This window comes from Aspergillus sclerotioniger (assembly GCF_003184525.1).
Source record: "Aspergillus sclerotioniger CBS 115572 chromosome Unknown BO94scaffold_6, whole genome shotgun sequence".
Lineage (NCBI taxonomy): Eukaryota > Fungi > Ascomycota > Eurotiomycetes > Eurotiales > Aspergillaceae > Aspergillus > Aspergillus sclerotioniger.
The window spans coordinates 557,128-570,644 of record NW_020290996.1 but is presented as its reverse complement, the minus strand read 5'-3'; the positions used below and the strand labels follow the sequence as shown (position 1 = coordinate 570,644).

The 13,517-nt window shown below is 51.4% G+C and overlaps 7 protein-coding genes and 1 non-coding gene across 8 annotated transcripts; 4 read left to right on the top strand and 4 right to left on the bottom strand.

The window, feature by feature from the left end:
- Positions 1-752: 752 nt before the first annotated feature.
- BO94DRAFT_459570 (uncharacterized protein) lies at positions 753-1,748 on the top strand (the record flags this gene model as incomplete). Its single annotated transcript, XM_025607846.1, has 1 exon — positions 753-1,748. One exon carries the CDS (start codon positions 753-755, stop codon positions 1,746-1,748), a length of 996 nt encoding a protein of 331 aa, XP_025470319.1.
- A 124-nt stretch (positions 1,749-1,872) lies between these two features.
- BO94DRAFT_572986 (T6SS phospholipase effector Tle1-like catalytic domain-containing protein) lies at positions 1,873-3,229 on the bottom strand (the record flags this gene model as incomplete). The annotated part of the gene is made up of 3 exons (XM_025614951.1): positions 1,873-2,897; positions 2,947-3,123; positions 3,196-3,229. 3 exons carry the CDS (start codon positions 3,227-3,229, stop codon positions 1,873-1,875), a joined length of 1,236 nt encoding a protein of 411 aa, XP_025470318.1.
- A 2,068-nt stretch (positions 3,230-5,297) lies between these two features.
- On the top strand, positions 5,298-5,875 carry BO94DRAFT_511208 (uncharacterized protein; the record flags this gene model as incomplete). Its single annotated transcript, XM_025609754.1, has 1 exon — positions 5,298-5,875. Exon 1 carries the CDS (start codon positions 5,360-5,362, stop codon positions 5,873-5,875), a length of 516 nt encoding a protein of 171 aa, XP_025470317.1. The 5' UTR covers positions 5,298-5,359.
- Position 5,876: 1 nt separating this feature from the next.
- On the bottom strand, positions 5,877-6,323 carry BO94DRAFT_532495 (uncharacterized protein). The gene has a single exon (XM_025611130.1). It carries the CDS (start codon positions 6,091-6,093, stop codon positions 5,929-5,931), a length of 165 nt encoding a protein of 54 aa, XP_025470316.1. The 5' UTR covers positions 6,094-6,323; the 3' UTR covers positions 5,877-5,928.
- A 100-nt stretch (positions 6,324-6,423) lies between these two features.
- Positions 6,424-7,464, bottom strand: BO94DRAFT_511205 (SDR family oxidoreductase; the record flags this gene model as incomplete). The annotated part of the gene is made up of 4 exons (XM_025609753.1): positions 6,424-6,612; positions 6,671-6,770; positions 6,827-7,352; positions 7,416-7,464. 4 exons carry the CDS (start codon positions 7,462-7,464, stop codon positions 6,424-6,426), a joined length of 864 nt encoding a protein of 287 aa, XP_025470315.1.
- A 1,341-nt stretch (positions 7,465-8,805) lies between these two features.
- Positions 8,806-10,329, top strand: BO94DRAFT_614827 (MFS general substrate transporter; the record flags this gene model as incomplete). Its single annotated transcript, XM_025616747.1, has 3 exons — positions 8,806-8,962; positions 9,013-9,263; positions 9,316-10,329. The coding sequence occupies 3 exons, from the start codon at positions 8,806-8,808 to the stop codon at positions 10,327-10,329; spliced, it is 1,422 nt and encodes a 473-aa protein (XP_025470314.1).
- A 165-nt stretch (positions 10,330-10,494) lies between these two features.
- Positions 10,495-10,567, top strand: BO94DRAFT_t93. The gene has a single exon. It is a non-coding gene; the product is annotated as a tRNA-Thr (tRNA).
- A 712-nt stretch (positions 10,568-11,279) lies between these two features.
- BO94DRAFT_486775 (S9 family peptidase) lies at positions 11,280-13,504 on the bottom strand. Its single transcript, XM_025609018.1, has 3 exons — positions 13,315-13,504; positions 12,520-13,262; positions 11,280-12,474 (listed from the first exon to the last, which is right to left on the bottom strand). The coding sequence occupies exons 1-3, from the start codon at positions 13,414-13,416 to the stop codon at positions 11,352-11,354; spliced, it is 1,968 nt and encodes a 655-aa protein (XP_025470313.1). The 5' UTR covers positions 13,417-13,504; the 3' UTR covers positions 11,280-11,351.
- Between the last annotated feature and the right edge of the window lie 13 nt (positions 13,505-13,517).

Sequence of the window (13,517 nt, the reverse complement as noted above, 5' to 3'; positions counted from 1 at the left end):
ATGGCAGTCGGCCCGGTTTGCTTAACAGTTATCCGACGAATAGGATCAAGTGCAGTGCAGCGGCCCACCAGATCCCCGAAGGCAAATATGGAGCCCGACCATGTCTCGGTAGCTGCGTTTCTCTGTCCCCACCTCTTGATGAGGCTAAGTTTTGTTTGCTACAGGGTATTACGCTGAGGTTCCTTTGGGCATCATTGCAGGGGCCGTCCCTCCGGTGTTTCGGGCTTTCTAGCGCAGCCTCACGATACTGTATATACTCAGCCATCATATAAGTACGCTTTAGATCTCAAATAAATAGATCAAGCAAAGGAGTGAATGACTGGTGATTCCGATATCGGTTTCTGTGAGGCAACTATAGGCGACCGCCTCCCGGTGGAGGGGCACTAGGTATCTCCTGTACCATGTACGACAACCCTGGCACGATCGAAGCCATTGTAAGAGATCAGAAGGGTGGAGCGGCTCTCATGGGAAGCTGGGCCAATGGTCGATCCGACCTGCACCACGCCTGCCTTAGTACCACTCACTGACAGGACAAGCTGAGTGCGTTGGCCTGGTCGCTGAGCCATGCCATCCTGCCACTCACGAGGCAAAAAGGAAGACAAATCGGGGAGGGGACAGTAATATCATGGAACATCTGGCTGCATGTACCCACTCTTTCCGACACGCGAATGATATTGGCCTACTTAATACCTTGCTTTCCGGGCCTTGTCCGCACCCCCTTAGCAATGACTTGGTCTCGCAGAACCTCCGAGATGTACGAGCGAATTCCGTCTCCAGCCGGCCTCTTTCTCTTTCCCCCAGAGGTATCACTAACGGATTTGCTTCCGGCTTCCTTTCGAACCAAGGATGATCGCATTCTGGCTCCCCACGCGGCTGAGAACGGGGTGGAAACGTTTCTCGACCAGGATTTATTGGTTCCACGACTGAATGAGATTCAAGGATTGCTGAGGATATGTGGTCGCCCGATGCCTCCGCGACCACTGCACCACCAGATCGTCATGTCACGAGAAATCGTCGTAACAGAGCAAATGGACATGCACCTAGTCTGGTTAAAGAACTACATTTTCATCAAGCCTCTGCCCGCCTATCTGCTCCATCGTGACTTCTGGTCAAGACAGGAGGACTCCGGAGGTCCGATCATCCCGTGGAATCACCGAGCAAGATGTGCGTGGGGGTTTGTTCTTTCGTACATGGCCCTGGTCGCCCATCGATCGGACTTTGATATTGCCATGAAACAGGGATTACTCCCGTCTATCGTGACCTGGGAAATGTGGAAGAGTCTCGCCACCCAGATCTTGGAAGAACCTAGCTACTCAGTCGTCAACCCACGCTTCTGCTATGGAGAGCTGCGCCTCAGCCGGCTAAACCTGGTGTACGCCGTTTCCAAAGGCTGGCTGTATCGCGGATACTCCCGGATTGGCGGCGCGGTGACATATGAAGATCTGTTGCGCGATAATTTCGCCGCCCTTGCTACCTTGCTGGGTTACGTCGTGATCGTTCTCACGGCCATTCAAGCTGGGTTGGCGACAGATCGACTACAGCACAATGGCAGGTTCCAGGATGCAAGCTACGGATTTACGGTCTTCAGCATTATTGCCCCTCTGGTTGGGGCGGGGACATTGATGGGAGTCCTCCTGGGTATCTTTCTCAATAACCTTATCGCCACCAAGTCTTATGAATCCCGGCGATTCCATCAAATTGGCGTGGATCCACACGCATGGAACAGCAGTGGGCCTGATGAAGCCTAGCAGACCGGACAGCTTGTTTCATGAATACGTGTCAACCTAATCACTGATGCTTGAGCATGGACCTAGTATACAGATTTACACAACCAAGGCATTTCACATCAAAATATATAATAGCCAATACAGATCAATCCACCTGGTCAACATGCACCGTGCGAATCCTTCCCTTCATAAACAGTTCCTGTTCCAACGCCACCGTTTGAGCCAATTCCTTTCCACTGTGCAGCGTCCAAACTTGATCAGACTCTGCAGCCTTGACCACCAGCGAAGGCCACGACACAGCTCCAGCCGTCGTTCCCTCTCCATTCAAAACACGATCCTTGATAGAAACATGAATCATCTCATTCGTAGGCCGCGACTCCCCACCACCCACCTGCCTATAGCCAAGGGGCGTTCTTTTCGACTTCCCACCCAGAATGGTCTCCACCGTCCGAGTAAAACTCCCCGTATCACTCTTCCCCAACACCGTCGCCCACGGAACAGCATCCACCTCCACCCCCCGCGGCGGATCATCAAACAAATACCCCTCGACATCAAAACTCAACTGCCCATCTTTCATACACTGCGCAATCATCCACCCCAAAGCAACATTCGCCAATCTCGGATCCTCCCCTCCCCCACCCACATCCGTATGCACCCCCGAGAACCACACCTGCAGCAGTTCCTGCCTCTCATCACCATCCTCCGGCTCATGCCAAAGCGTCGGCTGATAGGCACTCCTCTCTTCATCCAGCGCCAGCGCATGAAACGCATACCTAACCCCCCTGGACAACAACGTATTCCGAAACTCGAGTTTCTCCCCCGACCACAACCACGGTTTATGAAACCCCACCGTATCCCAAACCCCAATAATCTGGACCGTGAATCGCGGAAGCCGGTCCCGGAATCCCAGCTGTCGACGTTTCTCGTCATCATACACGGGCAATTTCCGGTTATAGAAGTCGTCATAGACGTTGGCGAAATTATCCATGCCTCGCGGGGTTAATAGTCCTAATTCACAGACCAACCCTGCGATCGCTCGCGCGGTGTAGGCTCCGCGGGAGAATCCAAAAAAGTAGATTTTGTCCCCCGGGGTGTAGTTGTCGACTAGGAAGCCGTAGCCGGCGCGGACGTTGGCGCTGAGGCCGATTCCGGCGACTCCTGTATTTCTCACTATTAATACGGTTCACTAGTCATGGCTGGATTCGGTGGTCTGAATTACCCCCGAAATACTTGTCCCCTAGGCCCGTCCCAACGCCTTTTTGGTAATAGACGATCTGGGGAATCTCTTGTGTCTGGCCGTTCTCTTCTACCACTGCCACGCGACTTAACGTCCGTGTTAGTCGGGTGACATTTGACGGAGGTTGTTGATTATCTGCTGTGGCGTCTTTCCAGGTTCCTGTGTTGATCTGGTATTTAGCGTAAATTCTTTCATCCTCTTAGGTTTCTGTTCCAGTGCGATAGAGCGTACCATCACAGCAGACAATGAGACGTTTTGGTGACATTTTTATACTATATAGTATGTTGAGTATGAGAATGTTTAATTTTAGGGTTTGTCTACAAGGCCGCGAACAGCTCAGTTTAAGTATCCTGCCTTACTTATATTTATTTGGACTGGACAAGAGCTCAGCTGAGCATTACAGCCACCGCCCAGACAGCTAGCCTCAAATCATCACGAACACGAGATGCCGCTTAGAATGGGCCAGGCCAAGATTGGCTCGGGTTCGGCGGATCATGGCGGCGGTTCCTTGGCGGGTGATGTAGCTGAAAGTCCAGACCGTTATCCACGTCACATGGAAAGTCTACTTAAGAACTGAAGAAGGGGTCAAAAAGAGTTAGATGGATAGAGGGAAATAAGGCTTTTAGATGAGGGGGTGGCTTTGAATACGGGTAGTTGAGTTAAGGATACTTAATATAAAGTTAACAAATCGATGAGTACGGGTTAGGCTAACCGCTTATGTGAGACGCAGTAGGGCACTGCAGTAGGCTTGGCACTTATGGATTCTTTGTTGAGCATATCCCTGGTACAGGAACAAATCGAAGCAGTGCAATCGACGACTTCAGGGTAGGAGATATACAACAGCAACGATGACGAGCCCTTAGCTGAGCGGAGATGTAGTTTGCCACTCACTGGCCAGAGGTTATATACATCGGTCAAATTCCGACTTGGAGTCAGTCTTACATTTTCTTATTGCATTACACTAATTGCATTCGAATCACCCTTTATTCCCAATGATCTATCACAACAGAAATGCCCGTGAAAAGCTACGGAATCTGGAGATGTCATCAAGTCCACTACGAGGATCCCTCATCCCTTCATCTCTCATTATACTATCACGACAATAAAACAACGAGATAATGATGTTGATACCATCACTTTACTCGATGAGAATGGGTTGAGAGTGGATGGAGTGAGTTATGGGGCGAGTCAGGGAGGGAGAGAAGGTCGTCCTGTTGTGTTTGCTCATTGAGATTGATGTACTTTCTATACTGACACTGGGAAGACGCAATGCGGAAAAAGGACGGGATTAAAAGTGATCTTTTCCTCGACTTACGGTTCTCATGATGCCACTAGGGGTGGGACTGCGGTGGTCAGGGGAGAAAAGTGCTTGTTCCACATGTTTAATACTCGCTGCGCTCTCCGACGATAAGTAAAAAGCATGGTACAGTATGTACAGAAATAATCAACTGAACCTTATCATATCACACAACGAAAATTCCACAACTAAAACATAAACTCCCACCATTACCTGGAAACCAGCATGCCCCGTGTGATATCTGGCACACGCTGTGTACCACTCACAGCACTTCGTATTTGTGTACACTAGCATATGAGACATATCGCTATCATAATGCAGCATCCTCTTTGTTCACTCTCGTATACTCAGAAGACAAACGCATTTAGATTTCTGAGAATCCATGGTCCGTGTGGTGGGGAATATCTTCGTTCATGGAACAAAAGCTGTTTGATCGGCACTGTTATCCACTAGTGAATAAAGCTTGAATGGTGGAAACAAAAGACATGAGTGGATGAAAGATCGCGCCATGGTTCTTATCCTTGGGTATTCGATCAAACCATAGTGTAAGTACCGGCCTTGTGGTCCACCAGTAATTTTCGTACAGACTGGGCTGCCTAAAATATATCCGACGTCACTGAATACCAATCTCACTGTTTACATCGGCGGCATCTCAACCAGTGGCTACCTAGGGAGACGTTGAACACCAAGCTATCGCCTACTTAGCGGATAAATATTTCCGACGCCGCAACTCGCGCTATCTTGAAGAGAGACGATGCACTTGCCTCCACAAGCGGTATACAAGTCGCTGAGAAATTTAACTATATAGACTTTCTCATGCAGGGCTCACTGTATCAAGGAATTCATCAAGTTACAGTAATTCACTGACAACACAAGGATGGGCAGAATTTGAGCTGCGCGATAGATAAGTAGTCAACATAATAAAAACAACTAGCTAGAGGGGATCAACCCCTACACACCCCGGCGGAGGGTCACGGGACCGACCAACACCAACACCACGCCAACTTAAAACACTCCCCCTAAAACCTCCATCCTCCTCCCCATTACAATCCCACTACTTAATTCCCTACGTACCCTCCCTCCAAACATCTACCCCCAATGGCCTCCGGCCTCATCCTCGACCCCCACAGCCTCTTCCGCGCTGCCCCCCTCATCACCTCAACCTGCACCCTCTGGTTCGCCTTCGACCAAGACTTCTTCCTCAATATCTTCCTTCATCCCTCCCACCGTCCCCACAGCGAGACACTCCTCCCATCCTATTTTGGCGTCTTCTTCCGCCGCGGCGTCGTGCGTGTCCTGGGCCTTCTAGCCCTGACCCTGACAGGCGGAGGATGGAATATTCGGATGCAACCCCGCCAGTCACCATCCTGGTCGTGGTATGTTGCCGGTACGGCGTTCGCCGCTAGTCATCTGCTTTTTGTGCCGGCTATTGCACCCAAAGTGCATGCGATCGCGGAGGATAAGTCCCGGGGTGAGTCGACGAGGGATCTGGAGGGGTGGTTGGCGGTTCATCGGGTGCGGACTTGGACGGTTGATTTGGCGGCGTGGGGGTGTTTTGTTGTTGGGATGGTAGTGTCCCGAGAGGGAGGGAGGGGGTGGGGAGGGGATTTGTAGGATGAGGTTTGGATGTGTTTGTCTTGTGGGGGACTGTATACATAAATATCTGCTTATGCGATCACCAGATTGCCACTGGAGTTGACTACGCCGTTGAAAAGCCATCCGCTTAGCCAGCTATTGATGAACCGTCGGGCAAAAGGCTTCGCATAACGTTGAGGAGACCATAGCATACGTCGCGGAACGATGCTTTGACCAGGGGCCTCGAATGTCAGCATAGTGTAGGTTCGCCGGATGAAATTAAAGTGGTGAGTGTAACCTTTGTGCGGATGATGTTTAATTACTAGTGAATTATGTTACATTCAACCTCTATATTGGCAACAGCTGCGGGCAGGGCTACGTCCCGGAGCTAGTTTTCTCTTGTGTGTTCCTAGTCAAACGTGGCTTGGATTGTAGAGAGTCAATTGGGTATCACTGCATCTAGCCTTACAATCAGGTCGTGACAGACGCATAACAAATTCACAGAATTGTACAACATTGAGATAGAATGGGAATGAAGAGTGTCCTACGAATGAACAGCAAACGTAGACGACCGCTTGACGATCACTCTAGACCCTATGATTAATTATCATACTCTTAGTCAGAGTGCGTAGTTGGTGTAGATTATAAACAACAACATTTCTAGACACAACCTCGATGGCCAAATCGAGGAGGTATGAAATACAAGTCGACCATGGTACTTCATCCCCATTGTAGTCGAGGAATCGGTTCGAGTTTTCTCTGGTGGCGTTATCGATCTGTTTAGCTGTTAATTTTTTTGCACGCTTCTAGATGGCATCTAAGGGCGGGACACACCAAGTCGAGGATCCCTCGCGTGGACTCCTCTACAGTTACTGGAGCCTGCTCTAGGCCTTGCTTTCTGGCCGAACTGTTGCCCATGTCGGTTTGCACCCATCTGCGTATTCAGGTTAATCTATACCATCTTTCTTCCAATGGAGAGAGGGGTGTTACCCTGGGTGGACGGGGAAGGTGATCAGATCTTTGTCCTGGAAATAGATTTTGCGGATAATGTAGTTCAACGCGGCCTTTGAGGAACCATATGCGATATTCGAACTTGGCCTAGCAGCCACATCGAGGATTGATCCAGATGTCGACGAGATGGCGACAAACTTTCCACCGGATCGGAGAAGAGGCTTTGTTGCCTGGTAAAGCAACAATACTGCTATCGCGTTGACATTGAAATGATCTCTCATAGCCTGCTTTCTTACCACGGCTGCAGAAGCCTTTTCTTGTGACATCCCGGCGTTGGCAATAATCACATCAAGATGGGGGATTTGGTGTATCTCTTTCAGCGACTCCAAAACGGTTAAAGCGTCGTCATCATTTGCGCTGTCGAGCTTTTCAATGATCAATGTATTTTGCTTTTCGTTGGGAAGGGCGAGAAGGCGTGGGCTTGCCGACTCAATGTCACGGACAGCTGCTATAACTGTGGTCTCGGGGCGGCCAAGTAATTGTTGTACTAATCCGATACCGAGACCTGTTTATAACCAAGCGTATCAGGATAGTCTCCTTATCATGATACAACCAAGGAGATACTCACCTCGACTTGCGCCAGTCACAAGGTAGTATTTTCGCTCTGGTGTGGTCATTGCAGCGGCTGTTCTACACTGTAGGCTAAAAAATTTCTGAACAGCGTGAAGTGCACACAAAGTCTTATATATAAAGATACTACCCCGCGATTCGAGCTCGGGCCGGCGGCTACTCGTAAGGAGCTGAGGTAAGGGGCAACTTCTTCCTCGATCAACAGCAATTGTGAAAGTCAGTCTATGCAGAATTTTATTTGGTAAGATCAATGACCTGAGGTGATTGAACGGTCCGGAATGTACCCAATGGTCTGCTTGCTATGTTGTCATGCTGTCGTGGCCCGGCATAGTTTCATAGTGTGACGGCCCCTAGTGGGACAGTCCTTAGAGGGTCAAGCTTATAAGGGATGCGCACCTGAGCCTAGTGGCTCAGAATCCTAGTCTTTTGCCAGATGGTGTAGTTGTCTACAGTCTGGCAGGGGCTCCGTCCCTAGAAGCGCACCTAGAGAGCAGCCCTGACAGTTGTTTCCGATAATTCCGTTCAGTGTACGGGCTTTGGTTGAAGCATGGATTGTGTATCAGTCCCTCGTTGATGAAGGTTGATTTATATAGTTGCATATAGTAGGTTTGGTAGCTACGTGGTACAAGATTGTGAAATTGATCATCTTACCGAGCGGAGCGCAACTATAAAGGTATTGTAGTATCATGCATGAGGAAGGTGCAGGGGGATCAGGTGACAATGCTCCCTCATTTGTTCCTCTGTGAATGATCTATCACTGAGCAGCAGATTATCATTTATCAAGCAGTTCCTCATGTGACTTGGCATGTTCCTCCCCCCTCACTGAGATTACGCCATCGCCCCTAGAATTGAGTGACCCAGCTTCCCCTCGTTCTAATCATGTTCTGGCCACGAGCATGCTTGCTGTCAATCCATGGAGATGTCATGAAAGCCCCGCTTTCTTGCGTGACAGTCAGCTAATTCCTGGTCTGGATACAGACCTCTGACAGGAGGAAAGTCAGATAAGCTTCAATCCTCGTGTCTTGAGCATCAATCATCGGGGGCCATGGTCGCCCTAAAACGCCTGTTTCCATAAGAACTTCGCCATTTATGTGCATCTTATAGAATCGCTAGGATGGCGAGAATGGCGGGGATGATGAGGCTGGGAGTTGTAGAAAGATGCTCGACTGACCAGCGACCGAGCACGCCTTATCACCTCCTCTTAACACAATCCGCAAGCAACCATATCTATATCTGCAGCCAAGCAATGCGGACGAGTTCCGTATCAGCAACATCTCACAGATCGCCATGTTGCATATCCCTTCAATAATGGTGACATTCATCTGCCGCTGATAAGGTTCTTATAAACCCGACCGTAGGGGCTGATTGTCAGCAACAACACTGTCACAATGACCTCCCCCAAACAGCGTCGATGGTACCACATGCGCTGGTTCTCCGAGGAGGATAGTCGTGAAGATCGGAAATTGATCCTTAAGCTCGATGCCCTCATTGTTCCCTATGCCTTTCTGTCCTACTGGACGAAATACATTGACCAGGCGAACCTGAGTGAGTCCGCCGTGCTCCATCGTCTATCATAACTAACTTCTCGCTATCAGACAATGCCTATGTATCGGGAATGCAAGAAGACATCGGTCTACGCGGTGATGACCTGGTAAACCTGCAGACAATATACACCGTTGGTGCGGTGGTCGGCCAGCTTCCCTTTGCCTATCTCTTCACCCGCGTGCCCATCTCGTGGCTTATCCCCATCATGGATATTTTATGGGGGGTTTTCACTCTCCTGCAGTACCGGGCCGCCTCGTATAGTGAGATGATGGCCTACAGGTTTCTGGTGGGATGGTTCGAGGTGGGTCAACCTTCCACCCTGCACCTTGGTTCCCATCTCACCCTTTTCACAGGCGGCATTCTTCCCCGGCATGCATTATATCTTTGGTGCATGGTATCGCGGAGACGAAATCGCCCGTCGCGGTGGCTGCTTCTACGTGGGCCTCACCCTAGGTACGCTGACGGCCAGCCTCATCCAAGCCGGGGCCTCGTCCCGTCTAGACGGAGTCGCTGGTCTAGCCGGCTGGCGCTGGATGTTCATCATCTGCGCGGTGATCACCATACCCATCGGCATCCTGGGATTCTTCGTCCTACCCGGCACCCCTGACAAGCCCAACCGTCTCATCATGCGCAAGGAGGACATTCAACGCGGCCGCGAACGGCTCGAGCGCACGGGTCACCGCTTCACGATCAGTGGCATCTCAATCCTGCACACGGTGAAATCTCTCCTCCAGAATCGCAGGTTTTACATATTCCTTGTCCTCGACATTTTGTTCTGGAACGCAGGCCTCCAGACCTCCGCGGGCGGATATCTCCTCTGGCTGAAATCCCTTAACCGCTTCAGCACCGCCACGCTAAACAACCTCTCCGCCATTGCCCCAGCCCTAGGCATCTTCTACACCCTTTTGGTATGCTTCCTCTCCGACCTTTGCCTGGGTCCCGAATGGGCCATCGTGCTCGCCCACACGTGGAATAGCCTGGGGCTGCTTATCCTGACGATCTGGGACGTCCCGGAGTCAGCAAAGTGGTTCGCCTTCTCGACAATCTATGCCTCAGTGGCCATGTCGAGCGTACTGTACGGGTGGGTGAATACCGAGCTGCGGTACTCGCCGCAGGAGCGGGCGGTGGTGCTGGTTGCGATCAATGCGGTGGCGCAGTCTACCACGGCTTGGACGCCATTGCTGGTGTTTCCGACAGTCGAGGGGCCCCGGTTTACGAAGGGGTATGCGTTTACATTGGCATGTGCGCTGAGCTTGATTGTGTGTACCATTGGGGTGTGGGCTGCTTGGCGAAGGAAGGGCGTGCATGCAAGAGTCGAGGATGAGGCCGAGGGTGAAGAAGATGTTGTTGTTGTGACGGGGAAGTAGATGCGGTCTCGACCATAAACCCCGCCTATACATTGTTCAAGAAGATGGTACTTTGTATTAGAGAACAGATAGCAGCATCAAGTTGAACCGTCATCATTAATGACCACCTTACTACTTTCTATTTACTCTGATATTGTCAATTATCTGCCCCGGAGTCATCAATCCGCTCGCATGGCTTAGTTGGTAAAGCGCATGACTAGTAATCATGAGATCCTCGGTTCGAATCCGAGTGCGAGCATTTTTTGTGTTTTTATCAACCCTCATAGTACTGAGGATCGTGCGCTTGTTTATACGCAAAATAAGTGGAGTGCTAGATACTACTATTAGATAGATAGCCGACCAATCAGCTGTCCATTAACACCCGGGAATCATCCCCGACCCGAACTGCAAAACAACGAAAAGAGGCTTCTTCTTCTTGATAGCATATAACAGAATGGAATAAACAGAAACGGTAGTAAAGTATATTGCTACTCCATGGGATACATCAACCACCTTACATGTAGCTAGGTAGGCGGGGCATGCACTATTACTCTTATTATTATTGTACTAGATAGATAGATAGGTACGTCGGTAGGGAGTAGACCGCCCTTCCCACCGCCCACAGCGGCAGAACCGATCGAACCTCGCGTCAAAAATCACGGAAATAAGCGGATTTAAGAAAGTACAGGCCTGAACAACTTTCGCCGAAAAGTGTTCAATTTGACAGTGGCAGAGAAGGGATCCCAGACCGCTTTCCCCACCGCCCACAGCGGCAGAACCGATCGAACCTCGCATGAAAAGCCCCGGAAATAAGCGGATTTAAGAAAGTACAGGCCCGAAAAAGTTTCGGCGAAAAGTGTTCAATTTGGCGGTGGCAGAAAAAGGGAGCCTGCAACGCAACCGGCAATAGGTAGATGCCATCCACCTGCATCAACTCTACTAAGAATGCTTTTTTCTCAGGAATAATCATTGGAAGTCAACTATTCATTTTATTATATACGAGTTTATCTCGCCCCATGATATACTAAAATGTGGCGATATATTTACTGCTTCTCCCCCAAACTCTCCCTCCACCAATCCTCTTCCTCCTTCATAGCCTGTAACCCATTCTCCGCTTTGCGCGGGAACCCGTGTCCCTCGCCCTCGAAAATCACCAGCTTGGCTACACCACCACTCCGCTGGACGTCATCTGCCATTGCCTGTGCCTGATTCAAGGGCACGATCTCGTCCTCTGTTCCCTGTAACAACAATGTCATGGCCTTGATGTTCTCGGCCTTGAACCGCGGGCTCCGGGCCCGATATACTGTCCGCTTCTCTTCCTCTGTTTGGGGCACGTTGTCATCGAACAGTAGACGGAATGCGTAGTGGCTCTCGAATTTGTGCGTGTCGGCGACTAGAGCCTCCACGTCACTGATACCGGAGATACTGATCGCGGCGGCCCAGAGGGATGGGAAATCGCAGATGGCTTGGAGGGCGGCGTATCCGCCTGAACTGCCTCCAGTAATGCCGACATGGGACGGGTGCACCTGGCCGGTGGAGATGAGGTACCGAGCGCAGTCGGCGGCATCGTGAACATCAAGGAGACCCCAGGATCCGTTCAGCAGGGTGCGGTAGGCGCGCCCGTAGCCCGAGGATCCGGCGTAGTTGAGAAAGGCTACGGCGTAGCCCCGAGTTGTGTAGTATTGCCACATCATGGTGAGGCCCGGGTCGGAGTGTGCGGTGGGCCCGCCGTGGATGGAGATGATAAGAGGGGGTAGCTTGCCTGGGGGGCTGGTGTAGTTGGGGTTTGTGGGGGGGAGGAAGAAAGCGTGGGACTGAGTGTCTAGGTGGGTGGGAGTGGTGCGGGGGAAGGAGATGTGCTTGGCGTGGGAGTAGAAGGATTCAGGAATGGTGAGATTAGTGGAGGAGCGCAGGATGGTGGGTGTGGTGTCGGTGGTTAGGGAGACGTGGTAGACGGTGCTGGGGGAGGTTGGGGTGCTGGCAATGACCGCGATGCTGGTGGGGGAGGTTAGGGCGACGGAGCTGTCGCGGATTCCGGTGAGAGGGGCAACGTGGGAGGGGAAGGTATAAGTGTTGGTTTTGAGGTCGATGATGACGAGGCGTTCGGCAGCTTCGTGCGTCCAGGCGCCGACGATGGTGTCGGGGTTGGGGAGGACATAGGTGCAGCTAGGGAGATTAGTTGGGAATCATTGGTAATGAGGAAAGGAGTACCTTGCAAGAAACCAATCTGGATGACCGAACTCGCCCTTTTCCAGACCCTCAATGACAATGGCGCGTGGCTTGTCACTGTCAGGACTCCATTGGTAGAACTGCCAATAGCCACTACGGTCCGACACGAAAAACAGTGTTCCATCAGGGCCCCAACGGGGCTGGGTAATACTCTCCTCGCCAGCCTGACCAGCAAGCTTAACAGGCTTCTCCAGTGCCCCATCAACCCACGATGCAACGAAGACCTCGGTTCCCGTCCATGGCATATCGGGATGGTTCCATTGGATCCACGAGACCCGATCCCCAGCGGGGTTAAACCTCGCATGGGAGTAAAAGTCCGCTCCAGAGACCACAACCTTGACCGTTTTCTCGACGCTATTGATCAGGACGAGCTCATTGATTACTTCTCCGGAGCGCTGGTCCTCCCGGATGGCCAGGATGCATTCGGGCTTCTGCGGGTGCGCATTGAAATCCGCGTAGTAGATCTTGGGGTCTGGTTCGACAGCAGTTGTCACGCTGCCGGCGGCGGGGTCGAGAACATACACCCCGTGGGTCTTCCAGTCGTGGAAGACGATATTTCCATTCGAGATGGTGGCAAAAGCTCCTCCGCCGTAGCCGTGGACTGCGGTGCGCGCACTGTACTCTTTAGGCAGCACGTCGCGGGGTTCACCGTTGCGCCATTCGACGATACAGCAGCGGCCTTCTTCAGCTGGACGACCTTCGGCGACATAGATAGTGCCATCAGGCTTGGAAGGAGTCAGTTAGCGTAGCATGGTGATGTGGAGGAGAGGAACGAACTGTGGTAGCAACGGCGGAAAAGGTGATGCCTTGCGAGGTGACGGTTTCGGGCGTGATGGGGCTTTCCCATGTGCCGAACGGGGCGGGGATTGGGGAAGTCATTGGGATAGATGTTATTGGGTTGAGAAGGTAAATTGAATGAGGATGGGAAGAAGGGGGGTGGGGGGTTCAAATAGTTTGAACCGGGACCTTGGAGGGGTGAT

Coding starts and splice junctions, on each gene's coding strand:
- BO94DRAFT_532495 (XM_025611130.1), bottom strand. CDS start 6,093: ATGCTGACATTCGAGGCCCCTGGTCAAAGCATCGTTCCGCGACGTATG.
- BO94DRAFT_486775 (XM_025609018.1), bottom strand. CDS start 13,416: ATGACTTCCCCAATCCCCGCCCCGTTCGGCACATGGGAAAGCCCCATC. Junction 13,263..13,314: donor TTTCCGCCGTTGCTACCACA/GTTCGTTCCTCT, acceptor ACTCCTTCCAAG/CCTGATGGCACTATCTATGT. Junction 12,475..12,519: donor CCAGATTGGTTTCTTGCAAG/GTACTCCTTTCC, acceptor TAATCTCCCTAG/CTGCACCTATGTCCTCCCCA.